Source organism: Ornithodoros turicata, chromosome 3, assembly GCF_037126465.1.
Source record: "Ornithodoros turicata isolate Travis chromosome 3, ASM3712646v1, whole genome shotgun sequence".
Taxonomy (NCBI): domain Eukaryota; kingdom Metazoa; phylum Arthropoda; class Arachnida; order Ixodida; family Argasidae; genus Ornithodoros; species Ornithodoros turicata.
In genome coordinates this window covers 24,775,820-24,800,707 of record NC_088203.1, presented here as the reverse complement: position 1 = coordinate 24,800,707, position 24,888 = coordinate 24,775,820, and the positions used below count along the sequence as shown (strand labels likewise).

The following is a 24,888-nucleotide window of genomic DNA, read 5'->3' as shown; positions in this document are numbered from 1 at the left end:
TGCGGTTGATCGAGAGCAGCTCCAATTCTACAGAACTGTATCGTACACAGTGTTGCGATTGCCGTATGGCTTGCAATCACATTACGCTCTTAGAAAAAGGATGGAGAGGGTGGAAAAGGTTTGCAGTTACACCTTGAGGAGGTGATAGTTGTCGCATATGTTGTGCCTAAAAGTTCTACCTGCTGCCTACAAATTATAGGGTTACCGCTTCTGATTCGAGCGAGGGGAGCGTACGCCTTTTTGTAGCAATTTGTATACATGATAATAGCTTTTACCACCCTTTTACAACCTTTGTCAGACGCTATGTTGACCTAGGTGGTAACTACAAAAGTTACCACCTTTTTACACCCTCTTTTCTTAGAGTGTAGAGCTTATGCACAGTTTCTTTCGGATCCTACACACCGTCAAAGCATAACTTCCCCACATAACACTACCCGCAGCCAGATGCCATTCAGAATGATATCCTTCTACCTCAGTGTGCAAGCACAGGTCGTATTGTAACACATCATTATTTTCAATCTCACAGGTAACCACCTGCATTAACTACAACGAACATGGTCCTGCTAAACCAGCCGAGGAAGTCGTCCCAGGAGCACGCAAGGATCGGCCGCCCCTGGCACGCCGTGCAGCCGTTGCCCTCAGGAGCCTTCACTTGAACGCGTCGTTAACATTTGGGATTATCACTCGCCGTCCAATGGAAAGAAACTTGATACGCCGCCAAACTGCCTCAACTATGCTTCAGCAACTATTATGCCTCGCTGTGGCTGCCGCGCTGACATCAGCATTCAATGACACCTCTTGGGACGTTCAGTGTCCCCTCGTCTGCCGGTGCGACCGTATCCCTTCGCCAAACCTCGGCCTGATGCTGAGGACAGTGAACTGTTCGGGCCGTGACTTGCGGACCATCCCTATGGGAATCCCTCTGGACGCCGAGTCGCTTCTCCTAAACAGCAATGAGCTGATTGACCTTCACAACCAGATTCCATCGTTGCGAAATCTCGTAGAGCTTGATCTGTCGCGAAATCACATCAAGCAGCTTGGAAGAGGCATCATATTTCACAACATCACTCGGTTACGTTACCTCGATCTCTCGCGAAACGAGTTCAAGACTCTCTTCAATGGTGTGTTTCGTGGAGTCATCAGGCTGGAGACACTGCTCATGAACGGCGTGCAGATAAAGTTTATCGAAGAACACGTCTTCGACAGCATGCATCATTTGCGAGTGTTAGCTGTGGATCATAACCACTTACCTTCCATATACCCAGAGTGGTTTCAAGATTTGATTAGCTTGGAGAGCTTGTCACTATCACACAATCAAATCTCGTACGTTTATCCTCGTGTGTTTGTGTTGCTCTACCGTCTGCGACACTTGTCATTGTCTCATAATCGAATACGTGGTGTCAGCGATCAAGCTTTCGGTGGCCTGGAGAACTTGAGCTCCTTGCATCTGGACAGTAATCATCTTATCCGTGTTCCCGCCATTGCGCTTCAGAAACTGAAAAACCTCCGAAGCCTGCAGATGGGAAATAACCTCTTCACAGGTTTCCGATCTGGGAACTTCGCTCGCCTTCAGGTTGTACAGTTAACGCTTGACCATTCACCAGAACTCACGGTCGTTGAGCGCGGTGCCTTTAAAGACCTGCCACGTCTGCAGGTCTTGAGACTTCACGACAACCCGCGGCTTCAGTACGTAGATGCTGCCACATTTATAAACGTCCCGTCCCTCCGCCAGCTGTACCTTCACAACAATAACATCTCTGCCTTGAGCGAAGCATTCGCAACGAACATGCCTAACCCTCTGCAACTGACTCTGCACGGCAATCCTCTCCTGTGCGACTGCAATACGCGCTGGATAGTGGAAGCAGTGTCAGCCCTGTCAAACACGTCCGTTCAATTTGTACAGCCTGATGACCTGACTTGCCATAAACCGGCGCTCCTGGAGGGTCGGCCCCTCCGTAACGTTTCCCTCGACGAACTTCCTCTGGAGTGCGCGCCGTGCCTAATCGGTGCGGTGAACAGCACTGTGCAACGTCAGATCGGTGATGCTCAGGTGTTTCAGTGTTACGCCCTCGGTGTACCGCCCCCTAAGATCCACTGGATCCTTCCCAGCGGATCTGTACTCAACGAATCATCGAACAACGTTCATGTTCAGTTCAGAAACTCCGGTAGCCTTACGATCTTTCACCTGAAGCCTGTAGATGTAGGGCCGTACACGTGTATAGCGGAAAACCCCTACGGTGAAGTCACAAAGATCGTCGATCTCATAGTAGAAAACATCGATATTCAGATATTTCCACAGGGAGTACTATCAACGTCTGTCACGGTTGTGTGGAACGGTACCGCGAGAAACAACTTTCCACAGTACGAGATACAATACAGACTTGACGAAGACAGCGACGCAAAGATATCGTCAAAGAGCCAACCACCTCGTTTCGAATCTGTGACTGTGAGTAGGTATTATAGATCGTACACCATCAACAATCTTCTACCAGAAAGCAGATACGTGTTCTGCATTGCCGTGCGGGACGAGGAAGGTGGTTCGCACGTGCAGATATCGTGCACGCGGGTGCGCACGAGAGACGCGAACTTTATGCTCGAGAGCATTCACTACACGAGCAATGTGGCGGTCGCAGTCGTGCTGGGCATTGTGTGTGCGATGATCGTCGTCCTGTGCGTGGCCACCGTAGCGGCGAGGAGGTACAGGCACCGGCAGTACGAGACTCCGGAGAAATCGCTTGTGAGCAATACGTCACAGATACCTTTGGAGAGCTTGTACAGCCCTCTCATGGCGAACGTAGGATCTTAGGGGTTGGAATGCGAAGGGAGTTCATTGTACGCTTCTTGCCAAGACTACATTGTCTTTGATGACTCTGTTGAATATTGAACTTTACGCGCATATCGGCAGCTATAACAGGGGTAATGGGGTGGGGTGCTGTGGGTCAGAGAAGTGCAGACTACACTGTGAGTCAAGACGTGCAAATGGTTTGAGAAAGGGATAATAGAAATTAGGGAGAGCCTATGGAAAGTACATTTCTTTCCGTAAGTATATTTAACCTGAAGGGGACATAGTGAGAGTAGCGTTTGTCCAAAAAATAGCCATATGTTTTTTCTTCAGGTCTCGCAGATTTCTGAAATAATTGTGTCATTGTGTTATATCTGACTGCTTTTGGGATTGAAGGAAAGATCACGAAGCAAGCTGTGCCATTGGCTCATGCTTCCGTGTTTGTTAGAGGTCTGTTGAAGTTTTCAACATCCTATGTTTCAACAACCTCGTGAGTTACTGATGACTGTTTTGTTGTTTCTGGCATGACATCACAAACAGTGTGTTTCGCTATGATAGGCTCACCGACGGCTTGGACACCGTAATAGGAAAGATGTGGTGAAATCCCAGTTTTGGAATAGTAGATCATTGGTTCCGGACGCAAAAGTGTACATTTAAGCATATTGTGCGCGTTAGGTCCATCATGGATGTTCCTGCGAGACGCCAGTCATCCGTCATGTCCATCATCGATCTGCGAGATGAGGCCGCTAGGAACCATCTGGCTGTGCAAGACAACCAGCTATGCAGTTCATGTAGCTTCTGCCATTCGATCACCACGCTACAGAGTGCCGTCTCACACCAACCACGAACACATTGTTCCCCATGGCCGTTTCTTTGATGAGGGACACATTTTTCGGAGAGTTTTGTAAATACCTTCCACGGCCCATATTAGTATTATTATGACAACGGCGTAGACAAGGCGAAAATGCACACTTTTTTGCAAGTAACTTCATAGTAAATGGCGCACTTTTTGCAAGTAAACGGTTCGTGATAGGGAATGGGCGCTCTTGTAACAGACTCTATACAACGGGTGTCAGTCTTGCTTATGTACCAACATGCTTCGCGTGCTTTCCAGCATAGCTGCCTGAGCGATCCCGTACTGTGACGCAAGTGAAATCGACAACTTAATCGAAAAATGTGAGTAATGCAATTGCGTGCAATGACATTCAATATCCAGACTTTGTTTGTACCAGAGCCTTTGCAATCAGTTGCCTAACGGAGACGACTGCTTGTGTCTGCAAGCGTGTATGCTGTCTCGTGGTGTACGTCTCAATGCTTAAGGAGCGTTCCGATATTCTTTTCGATACAGAAATGCCGCATCAACCAACTCAACCAAATTGATCCAGTTTACTTGGTTTGGGTTATTAGCGAATCCCGCTGGATCAAATTATCATATCTTGATGCACACCTTACTCCAGGGTATGTCGTCTCGCAGGTATAGGACAGAAGGTTACATTATCCGCTGGGTTGCCTACTACAGTGAATCGAGACAGGTCCGCGAAACCAGAAACAACAACAACAAATACACTGGTGATGATGAATGGGGATGAAGACATATGATATCCAGAGAACGCATGTTGCAAAGCATCTTCCTGCTAAACATGACGTGTCAGTGACGACCCTATTCTTTTTTGTTCTTGCTGCCAGTCTGCGATTCGGGCTTCGCCCTTTGCATAGCTCCGTTACAATTTCAAGCGCGTGTTGGTTACTGACAGACCCGGCAAAGGTCGATTCCTGGGGCAACGGGACATTAAATTCTTTATGAAAGAAGAATGAATAAATTCGCTTGAGTTTCGTATTTTAATTCGTTCAGATACGTTACCTGAGCTTGGGGAGATCTGACTTAATCGCGAAAGTACTTGTACTTCAAACATCAAAGAAACAGGGCGGGTAACTCTTTGTCTCTGTTACTACAATTAACTGCCGCGTTTACTGCCGCGTCAGGAAGTGTTGCTTGCGTGCAAACCAGCACATGTTTCAACAATCTGATTGCAGGTTATGGTTTGACATGTGCGTACAAGTTTTGTACTCTCTAGTACATTACCAGCCATTAACAATGGGTATGTAGGAACGGACAGGCGACATGACACGGATATAATTCCGTTGGCGCTGTTGATTCACTACCGCTGGGCGCTTGTTAGAGGTTAGACAATTCTTTGTACATATCTCGTTACTGTTCTTCATATCTGCTTCATGATCTGTGTAAATTACGTCGCATGTTATCATTGCAACAGTTACGGTCGCAACAAGTGCTATACATATGGACCGACATCGCTAATAATACTGTTGAAATAAATAAACTACATGAGACAAGATAGCGATTTGTGCTGTATTGTTTTATCTCAGGCGGGAGGTTGATGGAAACGACGTCTGCGTCAATCTTGAAAAGTCTAAACGGTTGCAGATTCGATGCGACCCAAAACAACTAAACCAAAGCCTGTTCAACGTCTCAACTCCCCACTACGCTCCATCATTATACAGGGCGTTTATTTTTATCCTTTACATGAAAAAAGCTATGAGGGCAGCACAGATGTCGTTTTTGCAGTTGAGTTATACTGTTATGCGGACATCCTCTGGAAGAGAGTATGTAACTAGAAGATTACTAATTACCTAGAACCCATTAATTTAATTTGGGAATTTTCTGCAAAAGCGAAATAGCAGAACAGGAGACAGTTCTCGTTTGAAACCATTCCATCTTTTATACATCCAGAAAAAAGCTTGTGCCGTGAAATATGCATCGCTACATTTTGGTATGCAATTGAGCCGAAACCGAAAAAATTGGAGTCTCAAGAGCGCATCATCAACGCCGACGGAGTCTTATATGGGCCGGAAAGCGGTTTATTTCGCCAGCAGATCGGCAGCTACTCCAATCACCTCCATCGCTTCAAATCACGTCGCCCTCCGACGTGAAACGAACGCTGTACTCCCAGCGTTCCCAGTCGCCGCGGTTTCGGTTTCGACTCATTTGCATATCAAAATTTGGGAATGGATATTTTAATGCACGTGCATGTTTCCAGATTTGTTAAACGTGGAATGGCTTTAAACGAGGATAGTTTCTCACTCTGCTATTGCCCGATATCCACTAATTAACGAGTTAATGAACAAATTTTAGGGAATTAGTCAACTTGCAGCTGCATACTTTCTTCGAGAGGATGACTGCCTGGCCTGGGTTGAACTGCAAAAACGAGTGGAGTTGAGTGAAGTGGATAAGAAAAGAAAGAAAAAAAAAAGGAAAAATAGGCACTCATTACGAGAGCCGGCTACTCCAGATCACTTAGGAAAACACAAAAGGCTATCTACAATAAAACCAATGACTTACAAAGACACTCACACACACTGTCCACACACATTGTCAATCACACTGTGTCCACCAACTTGGAGTATGCGCAAAATCGCACAAACGCCTGTATGGCGTGGAACTGATGGTCGGGTGTCCAAGGGTCCAGAACCTTAACAACATCAAATGGTCTGCCATCCAGCCGAGCTAAGGAAGCTTGTAGAGATTTCGCTGATACCGTGGCCAGGATAATAAGATATGTTCAGTGTCCTCAACAGTCCCACAGGTGCCACAGTTAGGTGAATCCGCCTTTCCAAGCTTGTGAAGAAGACGTCGGCTGTAGGGCACGTTGAGGCGCAGCCGGTGGTAAAGTGACGCAAACGGCCTAGGGAACTATGTCGGGAAAGTAGAGGCAAGCTCCGTGTCAACGCGGTGTAGCAGCGAGGCGCAAGCCTCGCCAGAGAGCCACTGTGCCTCAGCTAGTTGGCGACACAAAGCAGTCAACATGACCCTAGCGTCGGACTTGCTGAAATAGATGAGTCGTGACGCGCGCTTCTGATGTGCTCTGCGTGCCGTACCATCAGCCGCATCATGCCCAGGTATGCCGCAGTGTCCTGCAATCCATTGAAAGAACATGTCGTGTCTAGCAGCCACCGCCTCTGCGTGTATAGTTCTATAACATCAGCAACTACAGGGTTGACAGCACTGGTAGTTCCTGCAGACACAAGGGACTGCAGAGCAGTCTAGGAACCCGAGATAAGACCCCACTTAGTCCGTGAATGAGCCGACGCTATATATTCCATAGCCATCAGTAGAGCGTATACAGTTCAGCTGCTGTCGACGATGTCGCATGGGACAAATGCACTCCACTTTCAACACCACAGGCGGGTATGACGAAGGCACTCGTCGATCCAGTCGTTGAAGTGGAGCCACCTGTGTATACTATAATTCGGTCTTCGATGTTATGTATTAAGTCGGCAGTCAGCTGCCGTTGGACACAGGTAGACACATATTTCTTCACAGAGAGATTCGGAACCGTCTGCCTCACCCTCGGGATTCCCATACTCCAGACAGGAAGCGGTGACTTGAGCCGCTTATGTCGGGGTATAGTACCACGGTATGGTTGAAGAGCTTGTGAGTAAGAGGAGCACGACCTCTTATGTATGGCCTGAACTAAGTAGTGGCGATTATGCCGCGTAGACCAACGGGCGAAATGCCAAAGCGGCTCTTGCATCCGAAGGGCTGCCAGCGGTGGTTCCCTGGCCTCAGCAACTGCCAGGTTGTTTGATGAGGATGCGTGTACACCTAATCATACTTTCTCTCTTCTAAGCGTAACGCTCTGCCCATTATTCCCAGCGAGAACAACCCATGCAAGACATGAGCGTGACCAGCCGTGTCATATGCCCCCTTCATATCAAGAAAAACGGCCGCAGTAATCCTTCTTTGCTCACGCTCTTCCTCAACTGATGAGACGAGGCCAACAGCACAGTCCATCGTGCATAGTGCTCGCCTAAAGCCAGCCATAGCCCGGGGACGGCAGTTGCGAGACTCCAAGAACCACTCAATTCGATCAAGAACAAGGTGCTCCATAATCTTGCACAGGCAGCTGCTGAGACTTATGAGACGAAAAGAGTCAACCGCAAGCGGAGGCTACCCAGCCTTCTGCACATGCAGGCACAGCCTGAGACATCTTCCAAGACTCAGGCGCAAAGCCAAGTTTCTATAGGTTGTTAATTATCTGCAAAAGGACACAAAAGGCTACTAGGCCAAGATGTGCCACCGCATGGTACATTATTCCGTCCGACCGTGGCGCTGACCCCCGGCGAGACGACCGGATCGCTGTTTCTAACTCATGAGCGTTGAAATCAGTGCTCAGGATGGGATCAGTTGCACTTCTCGTAAGGTCTACGGCCTGGAGAGCTGCCTCGGTTGCGAGCTGGTACTGGCGGGAGGAAGCAGCTGCTCACGGCTTGAGCAGCATCTGGCAGAATTCTTCGCCGGCAGCGATTTCCGAGATGCCCTGATGTAAGGATAACGCCCGAAGCCAGAAAGACTGAGACACAGGCGATCCTAAGGACTTTACCAGATGCCAGACAAGCCCCGTGGTTGCGTGCGAATCAAAGGATTCACAAAAGACTTCCAAGTTCTGCATGATAACATGGCTAAGTGTCGACGAATGCCAGTTTTCATGCTGCAGGCCTCACGGTACTCTTGATGGTTTCCAGATCTGCGGAACCGCCTCTCTGCACGTCGACGGAGAGCACGAAGGCGCTCATACTCCGCATCAACCGATGAGTGAAGTTTCGGAGCAGAGATAAGTTTCGATGAGAGGTGAAGAGTTGCTGACATCTGTTCCTGAAAGCTTTCCACGTCGGTGGCACATCCAACAGTAATCTCCGCTTGCGCACTGTACATATTCCAGTCCACTACTCGCACCCTACTGGGTCGTCTGTGAGCAAATGAGATATCAAAGCTGGCTAGTGGTCGCTGCCCATGGCATCAGCATTCGTCATCTAGTGCACGTAACGCAAGGTGAGATCAAGACAGCTTTGATATGATGGCACACGGAAAAAAGTAGGGGACCCGTCGTTTAGACTTATTGCCCCGGCTTCCTCGAGACAACTCTCAATCCACCGACCTCTTGGCCTTTGAATCAGAATGGGTACTTCCCCACAACACATTATGGGAATTAACAACAACAACAACAACTTTATTTCAGGATGATGGGTGGGGAGTTTCATCGCCGGGGGCGATACTCTACCCCATTGCTGGAGGTGAAGCGGGGAATGAAGGAATGGGTCCCGTTACAATGGGAATTAAAGTCTCGATAAAAGTCTCGAATAAAGAATAAAGTCTCGAATTAAAAACGATGAAAAGTGAAGGCAGGGACATGAAAAAGGCTTGCATTTGACGCTCCGGGATTTGAACGCTTGGTGCAACGTACACACTCACAACCGTCAGACGCTGATTCCCTAGTTGGACACGGCAACTAACGAACTCGAAGTCATCATCGGTAGAAACATGCCAAACGTCCGAGACGATGTGCTTCCGCACTGCCAACAGAGCCCGACTGAACCCCGCAGTCCTCTGCGAAGTATACAGGACGTAATTAGACAACCGAAGCGTCGGGCTCACTAAGCGCTAAGCACTAAGAAGTGGGAACTGATGTCTGTACACAAAATTCCTAAAGTTTCCTTATTTCCTCATCAAGCCGCTGCAGTTCCATTGAAAGATTGTGGTTTTCACATACTCACTTCCCACCACAAACAGTGGGCAGGACACTGGTGAGACAAGACCTATAGCAACGGTTCAAGTGAAAGCAGGGCTTCTATCTCCGGCAGGCGCTGTGACTTTGACTGAGAACTGATAACGGCACGAAGGGCAGCAAAAATTAAAGGAACAATTACAGCCAACACTGGTCAGAGCTGCCATCCTTGGACCCCGGCCGAACCGCCCTGTCAAGTGGACGCAAAGGAGGGCTTGCAGAGGAGGAACGTTGCGCTTGCACCTGAGCATCAGGCGGATGATTGACATATTGGTCATTGATTGGTCTGGACCTTCCAGCAACCACCGAAGCATAAGGCCTCTGATTCCTATAGCAAGACTCTTGCGTGTGGCACTTCCGAGAAACGGACCCCTGCTGCGACCTGGGCCCAACAGGCTTCACAAAGTCAGGGTTCGCAAACGACACCCGTGCTGCTCTCATAGCTTTTTTATAGCTTTTATATAGAGTCACAGTTCACCCAATCACATCAGACAATTTCAGTGACTGCCAATGGCTGTCCTTGCGGCTAATGACGGCACCTTATGGTACCGGTTAGCAAGACTCTTAACGACGTTGATTAGCGATCTGGGCCCACTTGCACGAGCGTTCACGCAATTCCTCAGTGCTGCCCTCGGTTGTTCAACTAGTGCTCTAAGAAAGCAAAAGCGTCGAGGACAGTGCCGTCTGCAGAAAGCACTACCGAAGCTGCCGAGAGCAGCATTAAGGGATTGCCTGGACGTTCGTGCAATCGTGCCCAGGTCTTATTGTGTAATCTAAGTGACAGCACCAACGTTGAGTTGTCATCCCGATTAACATTATGATATGAGGTCGATCGAAGGACAAAACGTCTCTTTCGTTGGATGAGCGCCACGATGCAGAAATTTTGAGAGACTATATATGGCGGATATCTCGAAGCTGTTAATCTGGTAACCATGTCCAGATCAGTGTAATAGTACGTGAGTCATTAAAGAGGTGCACAATCGCAGCACCTGTCGTTGAACTAGCGGTCCCAAGAAATGTGCACTGAGCGCCTCGTCAGGTTCGACATCTCAGTTTTGTGCACACCTAGCAGTCACCCACATCACGATGTACTTTTGTGCTTGTCTATCGCACTCTTTGAATAGCGCGCGCGTTGGTATAAGCCATGACAATGACATCTGTTGAGGGTACTAAGCTGCAAGAGGCGCGTGAAGGATGATGGTGGTGGTGATGGTGAAAGGGCTTGCCGTTGTCGGCCTCACGTATGTGGGCAACGTCACGACTGACGCCCTAGGGAAATGTGCGTCCTGGGCCGACTTCTAGGGGAACGGTGCCGACATATGTCTGAAAGCGTCTGAAGAAAACCCAGAAAAAAAACCAGACAGCACAGCCGGCACCGGGATTCGAACCCGGGTACCTCCCAGTCTCGACATGACGATGCGTGAAGGATGCTTCAAATCTTCAAGTTATAGCTAAGCATGGTTTGGATGAATCAGGTAAGTGCTTTGCGCGTACTTTGCTAGAAGCTTCTTAGCTACGATTTACCGTGCTGCGTGTCATACGGTCAAATCATACCATTGGCCGAAATAAAAATCTAATGCGTCGGATCCTTTCATTTCCAAAAGATACCACGATGTTACCAGGATGTCTTTCCAGATATTTGCTTAAAAACGGCGGCCCTCAGCCTTACAAATAGGTAATGTGCTATAGTCACATTTTGAAGCACACGTGCAACTGTTTCCTGATTGCCGAGCCGCGCATCAAGAGCATAATGAATCCATTAAAGAAGGAAGGGATTGGCAAACAGGATTGCTCCAATCCGTGTTCAAGCAATTCTGTCAGCAGCGATATAGCAAAATATTTTCGCTCAGCTGAGTTTTAGCATCGTTCAATTGATTCACTCCAATGGTTGACTCGGTTTATTGGTTTACAAAGACGCCCAGAGAAAGGAGATGTTAGCCGGAGATGCTTTGAATTCGTGTGCTGCTGCATAGAGCAGCTACGCAGTACAGGGATGGGCGTAGCAGCGAAGCCGCAGCGCCGCGCCCGCATCCTTCTGCTGTGCTGTGACTTTCCCATGGATGCTGCTCTGTCAGCATCTGTGTGCTGAGAATTCGTCTGATCGGTCTGTCGGAAACAGTGGCAGGTAATTCTGAGCAAGTGCTGATCCCAGACCTGTCATACAGGATACAGGTTAAGCTAAATTATTTTTACAGACCTCTGAACGTATCGGCTAGCTGAGATCGTACTAACTTTATGTGTAACACACTGCAGCTGGACCGCTGGCTGTGAGCAAAGCCACATCAGGCTGCGCGGTTTTCGCGGATCTGTGGAATCAGTCGAAGCTCGGTAGCCACTTCGTATCGACCATCGCAAAAAGGCGCACATGGATGAAATTAATTTGATATAGTTTTTTTTATGTAAATTTAAGTGTGCAACAAAAGAAGAAGAGAGAAATATATCCTTGTTTTTCGTACTGCGAATCTAACACGTCGACAAACTCCATGAAGTACCTCGCAAAATTTCCCACCGTATGGAAATAAGAACCAACAATAACAGCAAAAATTGTGAAACCGAGAAAGAGGTATAAATATGACGTCCGACTCAAATTCAGCGTTTGAGAGATTCATTAAGAGAGAATTCAGAACATGAATCCCGGCCGAAGATAGGCAACATCATAAACGCTGCATACACATAAAAATAGAGCTGCCGACGCAACATCACTTTGGCAGCCATGCTCCGAAACCGGTGCTGATACTCCATTACCTGTCCTTGAACTGGAGTTAGTTCTGCACGTGACAGCCGCCGCGACAGAGCTTGTTCTCCAGGTTTCATCCCCAGTCACCAACTGCCAATAAAAGAAAGTCTTATCGGCGTTCACCATAAGAATTCATGACAGCATTCCACGCGATTTTTCTTATTTCCCAGTGTCAACATTTTTGCCACCCGACACGAACAGACCTTGGGCATACCCAAAACTAATCGTGCAAGAACTTTCCTACGGACACAGCACTGTACTAATGCCCAGTCCCATAGAACCACCACGCGCTCGTTGGGCATAACTATAGGGATGGGCCAACCGAAAGATTCGAGATTCAGGAATCAGAACCCCAGTGCCCAAAACGGCATATGAAATCTTTCGAATCCACCGGCCACCTTTGTTTGTTTCTTTTAAAAATTGCCGCCGTCAGACGAACGCCTGATTGGCCGGCGGGCCCAGGGGCGCGCCAAAATCACAGCATGAAGCTCCGACATTACAAGTATAAAAGTAACATGGTTTTGCTTTTGATTGTTTCTTAGTTTTATGGAAGAATTCAGACTCGAGAGTTTATGTACTACCTGTAGTAGTAGCATTTAAGTAGGACTATATGAGTATTCTCCTGAAACAACAACAACAACAATAGATGATGACGATGAGATGGGGTGTTTCACCGCGGTGGTGCGGTACCCTACCCCATTGCGCTGAAAGTGAGCTATTATTTAATTCGGTATTCGTTAAACAAAGATATAAAATTCTGCTTCAAAACACTGTTCAGTAGAAGTGTTTTTTTCTTCACTCGCTTTTTCAACTCTTTTTAAAGAAAAGATTCGAAAGATTCGAGGTTCGTAAGATTCGTGGATTCGCGGAAACTTCCATGGATTCTGATTCGGATTCGGAAAAATTCTGGATACGTTCCATCTCTAGTTGTCTTCTTTTGTGCGGCATATTTCCTCAGTGGCGACTTCAACTGGATGAGCAGCCCGTGGGTCGTCCTCCGAAGGCTCCACGCTCCGATGAGCCTCGATAAGTCCTCGTACACATTCATCATTCGCTCATTCGCGGTGCTGTTCTCTTTTTCGTCAACAATTCGAGGACTTCACGAAGCTTGATGCTGTCCCTCGGTGCAGACATTGCCACCAACCTTCAATCCTGCAATACGCGAGATCGAATGTGGGAGGAGTGCCGCAGTATTTTTATTTCGACTTACCAACTTACTACATAGAAGGATGATGCAATATGCGCGCAACATTGCAACACCGTCATTCTATTGCGTCATACTTAAGCTCAGAACTTGTTGAACGCCCCTCGTATGTTCTTGTTTTCCAATGGCGGAACAAGGCCCAGGTACATGTATGCGTATATTTTCAGAGACGTAGAACCAACGCCCGGTGTCTCTCGCAGCTGTCGTGTTGTGTGAGCTTCCACGTCGCCATATCTACACGTAAGCTGCACGTAAGGAAAGAGCTAAACAAAATGGCATATAAAAGGGCATACAGCGAAGGAAAATGTGCGCTGTGAGGAGAATGCGAAAGTAATGGAAGTGGCGTCCTGCTTTTCTTTCCGGCTCGTTCTCGCGCAATGGTATGACACTTGCATGCCGTCCACGCACTGTTTAAAGTAGAGGGAACAACGTGACAGATCACTTCTCGCGTGTCAGAACGTCCTGTGATAAACGTGAACTGCGGAAGACATGCCTTTGGCCGTGTGTTCACATGAGCGACATTACCGCGAAACCTTCTACTCAAGGTTGCCAACTGGCTGCCGCGCAATATATGCACATGGGTGCACAACAGTAGCCAAAAGTGGCTACGCATAAGGCCAGACTTTTACTGGTTACTCCAAAAAAAAATGTAATTGATTACCGTTACTCTTCTGGCAAACGTAATTGGTTACCGTTACAAATTAGTCGACTCAAAATGTAATTGAGGAACGAGTGTAAAAGTCACACGTCTCTCGGGCCGTTACATTTAATTCGTGCAGAAATTTGCGCCGCTGTGTCCCTCAAACAAGAAAGAATGAATGAAAAAGAAAAAAAAAAACGTCCAACTCCCAAGTGATTGCAACAGCTGAAATAACGTGATAACGAACTGCGCGAATGGTACAGCTTGGGAGAAAAGTTTACGGAGCACGGCACTGGCGTATTTCTTCATGGGAGCGGCGGCCTGCTATATATCAGGAAGAGATCGAATAAGAAACGGGTGACCGGCAATTCCGTCCATCTCTCAGTGTGTGTGTCTGCTCCCGTTCGCTTTTCGGATGTCGCTCCAACGGAGAAGTGCAACATCCCGGTGTTCCGTAAACTTTTGTCCCAAGCTGTACCCAGACTTGTACAAAATACTGCGCAAAAGTATTTAAAATAAGATACTAAATACTCTACGGAAAAAGTATTTAAAATAGAGTACAAAATACTCAAAACTGAAAGTAATTTGAGTAGAGTACAAAATACTCTAAGAAGTATTTAAGATACTCTTTAAAGTACTTTAGTATTAGCAGTAAGTGAAACGCGTATTCTGAACGTGGCCTTACAAATGAAAGGAATAAACTTCATCAGCCATGCATATCTTTCATTTGCAACGTCTTGGTGTCAAGTAATGCTTGGTGAACTTCGGTGAACCCAAGTAAACTTTGCTGATATGTTCTGACCCGAAACTTCGTAATCCCTCCTGTATGTCGGTTCGGGTCTTTCAACCTGTGGCACGTGTTTATTGCTTTGATGACCAAGGAAATAAATGCCGGGACTATCTTGTACCTAATCGCCTGGTGATTCACCTGGCAATATGAATAGGAACGGTTTTCGGACGAAGTTGGCTATTGACAAGCAAGGCCAGGCTTGTGCCCAGCCTATTGTACAAGAGGATAAATGACAGATTCGCGAATTCCCGAAAAAAAGAAAAAGAAGAAAAAGGAGGTTAAATTCCAGTTAGCTGAAAATCTCGGCACGGCGGGAAGCGTGCTGGATATGGCTTGACGAGAAAGGAAAGTATTTTGAGTACTGAGTAGCAAATACCGAAAAAAGTATTTTAAATACATTAAAAATACTTGTCGCAAAAAGTATTGAGTAGAGTACCAAAATACCGGTAAAAGTATTTAAAATACTGTATTTTGAGTACGTACTCAAGATACGTATAAGTCTGGCTGTACCCTATGTAGTTCCGAACAGGTGATTGGGTTACCCAGGGCCATTCTCTGTAAGTTCATACGGTCTCATTCGCCGCTAACCGTGTCACTCTGAGGAAGGAAAGCTCCGGAGCGTGTTCCATAAGCCTTCGCCCAACACTGTACTATCCCCAACAGTCTCACTGTCTTCGGTGAAATCGATAAGTAGATGCCACTGTCACTAGTTGAAGACAGGCGACGATAATATTTGCACAACTACGTGCCTATTTTAAATCGAGCGATATTTGGCAATTTTCTACCACAATTTTGCCTATTTCAGCGTGAGAAAAAGTGGCAACAGTGCTTCAGGTCTATCGATGGAGTAGTGGAGTGGAACCACGGCCGTCTGATCCGGTTTGAGTTGATTTTATATGTACCTGGCGCAAGGATAACACAGATCGAGTTGCGCTGAAGTAGTTGTACAAAGAGCAGGACATTTCGGACATGTTCCTAGACATCGGTGTTAATATATTGGAGGTGTTCATAGAAAGCGTACAGGAGTACTTATGGGGAGTTGTTTTCCACATTATTGTAACACCCGAACCATTGCCGAAGGGGAAACACGGTTTGAGAGGGTCCCCAGCACATCCAGGAAATTTCAGCATCGCAGATTAGGAGCTCCACACTAGAGCACTGCACGGGCCTGAATTTACCGGCCCGACCCCGGCCCGTACCCGATGTAACGGGATCTTACCCGATCCTAGACCCGGCTCCCGAAAACCGCGGCCCGGTCCGTACCCAACGCCACGGAGGCTTAGCTGGCCCTATCTAACCCGACCCGGCTGCCGAAAACTCAGCCCGGCCGACGTCCGGCACGCAGCTGTATAGGCAGATTTATAATATAATCTGTCCAACAGGTTTAATTCATAGGGTAGACACTTGTAATACATATAGCCTGAAATTTTCGGGATTTTTTTTCCCAATTCGGGGGTAAAAATCGGGGAAAGCAGCATGTGGTCTAAATTCATGGGAATTTAGGTGGAAAAACTTCAGGGATACTGAATGCGGGGAGAAATCGGGGTCTATTATTCGAACAAACTGTACTGCTTTGGTACAATGAGGGATGCAATTATGTTTGCTGCAAAACAAGCTAGTGCATTCTTACAGACGTTTCACTGAGGGCAATTTCCCGGTTAAAAATCGGGTTTCACCCTAAAGAGGCAACATTCAATTCGGGGTGCCAATTCGCGGAAGAAACGGGTTAAACCCTAAAACTTCTAATTCGTCAGTGCCCCACCCTTACCTATCACCCTCATATCTACACATTATCCCCTTCATCTTTTTAAAAATCTTATTTGTCTTTCATCTACCTCATCCTTCTTTCACCTTTCGCTATTTCATCCTTTAATTCCCAAGTACTCTTTTTTATTTTTCCTTGTTTTTTTGCGGAATAGCATAAGTAGCATAGCCGACAAACCGTTTGACTGACATTTCCGCTTTTCTACCTTTGTTATAATAAATATATCCCTCGCTCTAATAATACAGCGTAAACCACATGTGCGGAACTCTCAAGTGCAGCCTTTCATGCGGCTGCGGTTTGTGCTTGTAGCAGCAAGTTGGCGTCGGATCTTCGCGCGCGCGCCTGTCTGTGGTATACGCCGCGACGTGATACTCACATGGCGAAGTCCTGAGTGACGCGGCGCCTATGTTGGAGCGTTTTAGCAGACAGATGGGGGAAGGCGCCAGCCACATGGTTGCTTTTTTTTTTTTTCAAAACGAATGTTAACGTTTAAATTACGTGAAAGGATGGCTGACAAAACCTCGACCTGACTCTACCCCAAGAACTCTTGGACTGGACCTAAGCCCGGCCCCAGTCAAAACGATTTTGGTGCCCGATTTCAGCCCGCTGGCCTGGAGGTTTCGTGCCAGCCCGGCCCCTTCTACTCCAACTCCACACGCGGAAGCTCCGCCTTCTTCGGGACGAAATAGCTAAATGTGGCCCCGTGGCCATATTTAGCTATTTTGTCCCGAAGAAGGCGGAGCTTCCGCCGTAATGTAGACATCGCCCCTCACTTTTATAACTTTTAAGTTTTAATAAACCGTTTTTGTTACCTCCCCTACCTTCGTCATCTCTCTCGCATTTATCTCAACTTTCACTGTATATATACGAGGGGTGTTCAAGTCAAACCGGGACTTTTAATTTTTCGCAAAAGTAAAATGAACTTACAGGCGAGAAATTAGTTTTATTCTTCAACGTAATCTCTAGCTGCACTAATGCACTCTTCACAGCGTTTCACGAGGGCTTTGATCCCAGCACCGTAGAAATCCTTACCGGCGCGTAGCAGCCATGATCGGACCGCATTACCTCGTCGTCGCAGCTGAACTGGCGGCTCCCAAGGAACGTCTTCAGTGGCTCGAAGAGATGAAAATCGCTGGGGGCGAGGTCTGGACTGTAAGGGGGATGTGGTAAGAACCCTCAGCCAAGTTCCTGTAAGGTGCGTGACGTGCGATGCGCGGTATGCGGGCGTGCATAGTCCTCTAGGAGGAGGACTTCATTGTTGATGAGGCTCGGCCGCTTTTGCTTCAGCGCCTTATGTACATCCCTGAGAACCTGGCAGTAATATGCACCATTGATGGTGATACCACTGGGCAGAAAATCAACATGAACAACGCCAGCCTTGTCCCAGAAAACCGTGGCCATGACCTTACCCGCAGACGAGGTGCTTCGGAACATCTTGGGAGCTGGGGAGCCCGGATGCTTCCACTGTTTTGATTCGCGTTTAGACTCAGCAGCGAAATGGTGCACCCACGTTTTATCGCACGTGATGATCCGATAAAGAAACGGCTGTTCTTTAGTGTCCAAACGCTACGTGAGCTCGTTGGAGATTTCCAGTCTTCTGTGCCGGTCAAACACGAAGAGCTGCCTCTGGACCCAGCGGGCACTAAGTTTACGAAACGGGAGGTGTTCATGAATGATGGTGTTCAAGTTCCCACAGAAAGGTCCAGCTTTCGAGCCAGTTCGAGACATGTTATCCGTGGGTTCATGAGGATCAGGCGCTCCACAATTGGATGTTCTCAGGAACTCTGACACTGGGCTCTGAGCCGCCCAGGCCGGGATCGTCCTGCACTGATGTACGGCCGTCTCGGAACCGTTTGCACCACTCAAACGCTTTGCTGCGCCTAAGTGTATCGTGGCCATACTGAGCCTGAAGTCTTCTGTGAATTTCAGATGATTTTACGCTTTGATTCCCGAGAAACTTTATGACAATTCGCTGTTCGACGTGCGCGCTCACCTCGTTGTCGGCCATCTTGTCCAGCACGTGTCTTCTCTTTTGCACAAACTGTGGACCACCACGTGGTGAACGCGGAGGCCTGTCGCGTGTGAAAATGGCGAAAAAGAAGTAGCGCGAGCCATTTGTACACTCAGGAGACAGAAAGTCCCGGTTTGACTTGAACACCCCTCGTATATATATATATATACATACAAATTAAAAATAGACGGAGCTCTGTAGCTGCACGTTGAGCATATGTTTGTAATTTGATCATGCACTCCCAGGCGAGGACAGCTCTTTCGCTGTACTTGGAGCTCTTCAGCCCGGCGCAGGGAAGTGACACGATCTAACAGTATGCCTCGTCGAGGCATCAGTGTTCCACGGTGACGACGCCACTTGTGGAGGCTGCAGTGCAAGCCATCAAGTACATATACAAATGAAAAATAGCCGAAAACTATATATATATATAGTTATGAAGGAATCAAAGGCAAACAACGAAGGTAGGGGAAGCAAAAAGAGGTAATTTATTCCAATTTAAGCTATTAGAGAGGTATCTAGGGGTATGGTCACCGTTGCGGCAAAAGCTCCGCCTTCGTCTGGACACGCAGTCCTGACGAAGGCGGAGCTTCCGCCGCAACGTCCGAGCTTCCCTCAGCAACCTTCATTGGGAAGCGCCCTTGAACGCGATAAACTACGGGATAGGTCTCCGACGTAATTATAGTGTGCCAGAAGGTGACATATCACGATATGTCCTGATATGTAAGGGTGCGGTCTTCACCAACTGAGAGTCTTAATGCAATACCATGGAATATATAACAAAATGATGTAAGATACGTATGGTTGCTGTGTAGTACACAAGTTTGTGTCACATGCTGGTCACATATCACGTGTTCATTAAAATTTGGACGGCAAGAGAAAGTACCTATTTGCAGTGATTGAGTTACATGGCAAATGCAGGAAGAAAGACGAAGGAAGCGGCTGTGAGGGGAATAAAAATGGAGCAAGAGTGGGAAATTGCTGCCCGACTACTGCTTTTTTTTTTTTTTGTCAGAGTTTACAAGGTAGCTGCCTCTAAAAGTTTACCCCAGCGCTGGCGCGCCCTGCTCACCAATAACTCGTGCAAGTAGAAAATTCCTGTGTCCGCGTGGAACTCTAATTGGTACATTTCATCGTGGAAAATTACAGAACAATCCAGCATCGCAAACCAAAGTTACAACCAAAAACCTCAAAATCCGCATTGAAAAACAATCACGCGACTTTTTCCCAATATGGATTTTATTAAGGCTTAAATTTTATGGACGTGAGGAGTCTGAAAGTTTACCCAACATGACTTCGACCGTCAGTCAGTCAGTCATGTTGGGTAAACCTTTAGACTCCTCATGATTTTTGTACCCGATGAAACGCAGTCCACTGCATGAAAGCTTGTACGAATAAACGCAATAATTTCAATGGTTTTATCTTTTCATCACTTTTTTATTCCGTTTTAGCGCGTCGAAGCAACTGTGGCTATGAGCGGCATACAGATGTGGACAGATGCAGAGAGGAGAGCAGGAAGAAGCGCGGGACTGGGAGGTTAGTATACGCCCTGGACCGACTTCAAGAGCAACTGTGCCGACGTTCGTCTGGAAAGCTTTCGGAAAACCCAGGGAAAACCTCAGAGAGCACAGCCGGTGGTGGGATTCGGACCCCCCACCTCCCACAACACGACCTTGGCTACCACCAACGAGGGGGAGGCCTTATCCAGTCCCCCATGCCGCTGGTATTCATCACTTTTACTCGACCGTATTTGAGTCAGATTCGACATTACCCGATTCAATTAAGAGAGCACCGTTCACCTTTATCACAAATCGTCATGCACGGATAGTCTCTTGAATAGTTGGGGACAAATATTTGAAAGTATTGTTTTTTTTTTTTTTTTTTCAGATGACTCGGACCTGCCGCAAAACGCAACACGCAAACCTTATACAACCCCATTCAAGGCTCGCACACCATAAATCGCGCATATGCCTAATGCATTCGATCAGCTGAGCTCGATGTCTCGTGGTGCTATTGTATGGTTTTGGAAAAAGGATAAGAAACACATGCAGATGACTCACCTCATTCTTCTTCTATTACGCTACAGCAGGGATGCCGAAGTGGCGGCGCGCCTGGGGTTGTCATGCGGCCCGCGTGGCCCCTCAGCAAAAAATATTAAAAAATATTCTGCTCAAGTTGCATGAACGGTCGTGGCGTTATCACTGGGCTCTGTATTTGTTCAGTTTATCTTACGTGATCTTTTTATCCGTTTATCTTACTTAGGGATAGAAAACTGTTGCCACTCGCCTGTAACAGCTGTTGACTCTCTAACTATATAAGACACGAGTGGGGTCGGGTAGCACATGACAGTCGCGAAGACGACAAAAATAACACAGAGACAGTAATGAGACGTCGAACTTTCAACCTTTGACCATAATCAACCTTTAATATTTTTGATAATGGGCTGAAAGTTCCCTGTCTGTCTCTGTATTGCTTTCGTCGTCTTCGCTGATGAGTCTCTAAATCTCTCCCTGTTTACATGGTTAATATTACTAGTACATTCCTACCAAAATTTCTGAACAAACCCTACGTGGCCGATTTGTAACATTGGTACCTTCAATGCCAATATAAACGGACCGGTTCAGTCGCAGGCTTGGTGGTCTCCCGAGTGAATTCGAGCAAAGATTCTTCGAGTGCTGGAGACTTGAAACCGGAGGTTTTGGCTCTCCGTTTTCCGCAGTTGTTGACCACATTCCTAATTATTAACAAATGTAATTAATTGACCTGCACTGCGATGCACCGATAAAGAATAACTTCGCTGAAGTTTGTGAGACTTCGTTTTATTCAAACGTTGGACAAAAGTATCTGAGGATACGTATGTTGTCGCGGACAAACCTGTCCATGTTCGGTACAACATGCGTCTAATAATAATAATAAAGCGGTAACCGCATACGACGAATTCTCGATGGAAAACCGGCCACCGTCACCGTTTTTCCGGTGAGCCGACGCGAGCAATGGGAACTTCACCGATTTCTCCACGATAGCGGTGGACAGAAAAAATCCGGTGGTGGTGGTGGTGATGGTGAAAGGGCTTGCCGTTGTCGGCCTCACGTAAGTGGGCAACGAAAAAATCCGGCGAAGAGCAGAAGCGGCGCTCGACGGCAGCCAATAGGACCGCACCACGCGCTAGCGTTCCACGAGAAGATGTGGCGGGCATTTCGGATGCCCGTATGACCAGCCTGGGAACTGGGAAGCATGCTGTCGCCCGCCCTCTGCTGTCTGAGGGCGAGTTTCTAGCGCTTGCTTAGCGAATATGCTTTGACCGCAAGAACTTCTTCTGTGTGCCACTATAACTTTTCTACGTGTAGCAAAATATTTATCAGTTAATTTGAAGCCGAAGTTTAACACGGAGTAACGGAACGCCCGCCGCAGTGGAAATCTGTGCATGCGGTTCGTCCCGCCGTTCTTCCGTCGAGTTGTTGTACCGGTGGGAAAGTTGGCCGTTTTTCCGTCGAGAAATCGTCGTATGCGGTTACCGCTTAATTCGTGTGTTCACGTCGCGACAGAGCTATGTCAACGTACGCCTACGAGCAGGCGTTTTGTCCGATGAACCCGAATAAGTTAAAGTCACGCTACAACTAACAAACGAACAGCTCGCGCTCCTTAGTATTGCAATTACGCAATCATTTTTACACGATGCTCACGCAATAGTTAAAAACAAGATGTGTCAAGTTTCCTCGTGACAAATGAAAAGGATTGCTGGCCCTGCGCTTGAGCAACGCTAAGTAACCCAAACATATACGTTATATGACGTTTTAAGTTATGTGCTGGGTCATCTATATCAGAAACAGGCTACTACAAAGCCGTGGTATGCGGCCCGCGTAGTTACTCCATGGCTCAATGTGGCCCGCGGAGATGAATGAGTTCGGCACCCCTGCGCATTAGCATTGCTCACGACTTACTCTATACTAGAGTCCTGGGGCGCGTTCGTGGAAGCGCGTGACCACCGTAGCATCGTTGCGCAGTCTGTGCATTACCGGGCTATCCAATACAGGGGAGTGCGTGGTCGCGGAAATGGCATTTTTTACATGGATGCACTGACGCTCTCTGCGCGCCTCGCGGAACGATTTTTGTGGGGCTCCTAGAAGCTATTTTGCTTCGAGTCATGTGCTTTCCCGTGAAACGCAGAACCTTGCACAGTGCCGACTAAGAAACCAAATAGCGTCGGTGGATGGCCTTTTCACAGCATCACGAGCCGCGAGCTCTTGCGCAGCTTAACTTCGCTTTCGTTTGCTTTCGCTGTTTGATGCTTTTTACATGATGTTTGCAACGTAGCATTATGGATACAAACGCGTCATGCCTTTCAATGCCAGTCGATGCCTTTCAATGCTTTCAATGCCTAGTGAAACTCTCCGTTCCTCATCCTAAAAATAAAGTTGTTGTTTCGATGCGTTCCGTTGCGTGTCTTGTACCCAGAATGCACTGATGCAGGATCCACACCGCGCACAATCGTGATTAGGCAGCAATTGTGATCGCCCTCAGCTGCGGACAGAGCGAGTTTCGGCGACAGAGATCAACAACGCAGACACTTGTCCCCCGTTCGCCAACATGATTACAGTTACACACTTCAAGGACGGTTGGCGCAGGCGCAGTGGCTTCCTTTCACCCTCGCCTTCTCCCTACTCGCACTGCCGGTTCCAGGCTGGCAAGATGGCGGCGATGACAGCGGCCCGCACGGAGAAAACAACATCACAAAACACCGATACATTCGGAATCGCATGTGTACTAATGTGAATTTCTTTCACGTAGACATCCTGGACCAGTGTTTTCTTTTAATTTGAAACTTCAGGTGGTATTGTGGAAAGCTTCCGCCAGACGGCTGCAAATGAAAACCTGGATCACGAACGTGAAGTGCCGACGGCACGGTGTGCCCAACGGGATAGCGCCGGCCAGGATTGCGGACCGATCCAGATTGTGTGCGACAGTGCGTGTAGGAGTAATGTTGCAGGCAGCGCTGCTGCCACACGTCTAAGCTGCACTTGAATAATAACCCCTCTAGACGTGGGAAGGAAACAAAGGGTGCGAGTGTCACAAAATATTCTGCGGTTGTAGGGGGGGGGGGGGTCGGTCCTTATTGTATGGTACGGGTACTTGGAGGAAGCATTTGGTAATGCAAAGCGCACAAAGTCCCGTGGCTATATCGCTTACAACCTGTCTCTGCTTGTTTCAAGCTCGCTTCGTTGGCAGCAGTTTGTGTTTGTCAGCAGATAGGGCCACATGACCACGAGGGCGCGCGCAGCGACAGGGAGCCGAGCCAGCTGTCGGCAGGCACGTCGGCGTGACCCGTTTGCAACCGCCGTTCAACACACACCAGTCCTTGTAGCTCACCATTGTCCGTGTTTTGGCAATGAGCGGCACTACGATGCTACGGTGCTTACGTGCTTATAGGAACGTGCCCCTGGACAAATGGCAACCGCCTATGGCAGAGCCGAGTCATGGATTAGTTACGCTAGTGGCCGCTGCAAGCGCCACATAGCATTATTTGGGAGAGGAAATGACATGTGCACTGCCATGACCATTGACCCCGTCGTTCGTCTGCTACACAGGCAACTTGTACACAGGTCCACACGGGCGGCTACTAAGCACGCGCTACCCTCTTCCGTACCTCTTCGTCGTTCTCAACGCAACCCAGCATACATTGCCGTTGTTTGGGCAGATCACCTCGTAGCGAATAGTGCCAAATCCCATAGCCAAGCGGCGATTGCCAGAACTACAACCCCAGTGCTGGGAGCTTTAGGGATGTTGAGCTCTCTAGTATAGTTGTAGGTCGTGGTATTGCTAGAACTTGTCCACAATCCAAGACAATACTTTCAGTGCTGCCTAAGTCGCATCGCGAATGTGTCAGGTGCAGCTGGCGCGGTGATAATGTAATCACTGCCCCAGATATTTTAACGCCAAAAGCCTTGCATTTTACAATCAAATCGTAGAAGTTGGCAAGTCCGTATGTGTGAAACTATTTTCCAACAGTACACTTTTACCAAATACGTCGCAGCGTAATTATAATCGATTGTTAACATGATGGTAATGATTTAATGGCTATTTAATATTATGTGTCATGCACACATCAAAATGTGAGGACAGCGAATATCTCTAATCACTGCCACGTCTGTGCAGTATACTTTCTAGTAAAACTTTTCGTTTCCTATTTTTCTTTGGTGCTGCACTCACTTCCTGAGCTCTTGGAGCATTACTTACTCACGGATCCATTCTCACACGCACAACCTAACCCAACGAACCCAACCCAACGAAGAACCCAACGTTGGTACCACATCCGATGCAAGCTCCCAGCCCAAGACCATTCCTACGAAAGCGATCATGTCTCATACTTCGATCGGGATTGCA

The 24,888-nt window shown here is 47.7% G+C and overlaps 1 protein-coding gene across 3 annotated transcripts in view; it reads left to right on the top strand.

Moving 5' to 3' along the window:
- Positions 1 to 5,132, top strand: part of LOC135390066 (leucine-rich repeat neuronal protein 1-like) — a 174,340-nt gene extending 169,208 nt beyond the window's left edge. For all 3 annotated transcript variants that reach the window (XM_064620076.1, XM_064620077.1, XM_064620078.1), the window contains one exon: positions 527 to 5,132. In XM_064620076.1, the coding sequence (XP_064476146.1) occupies positions 695 to 2,806 (2,112 nt within the window). In that variant the 5' untranslated portion in view covers positions 527 to 694 and the 3' untranslated portion in view covers positions 2,807 to 5,132. The remainder of the gene's footprint in view (positions 1 to 526) is intronic.
- The last annotated feature ends 19,756 nt before the right edge of the window (positions 5,133 to 24,888 follow it).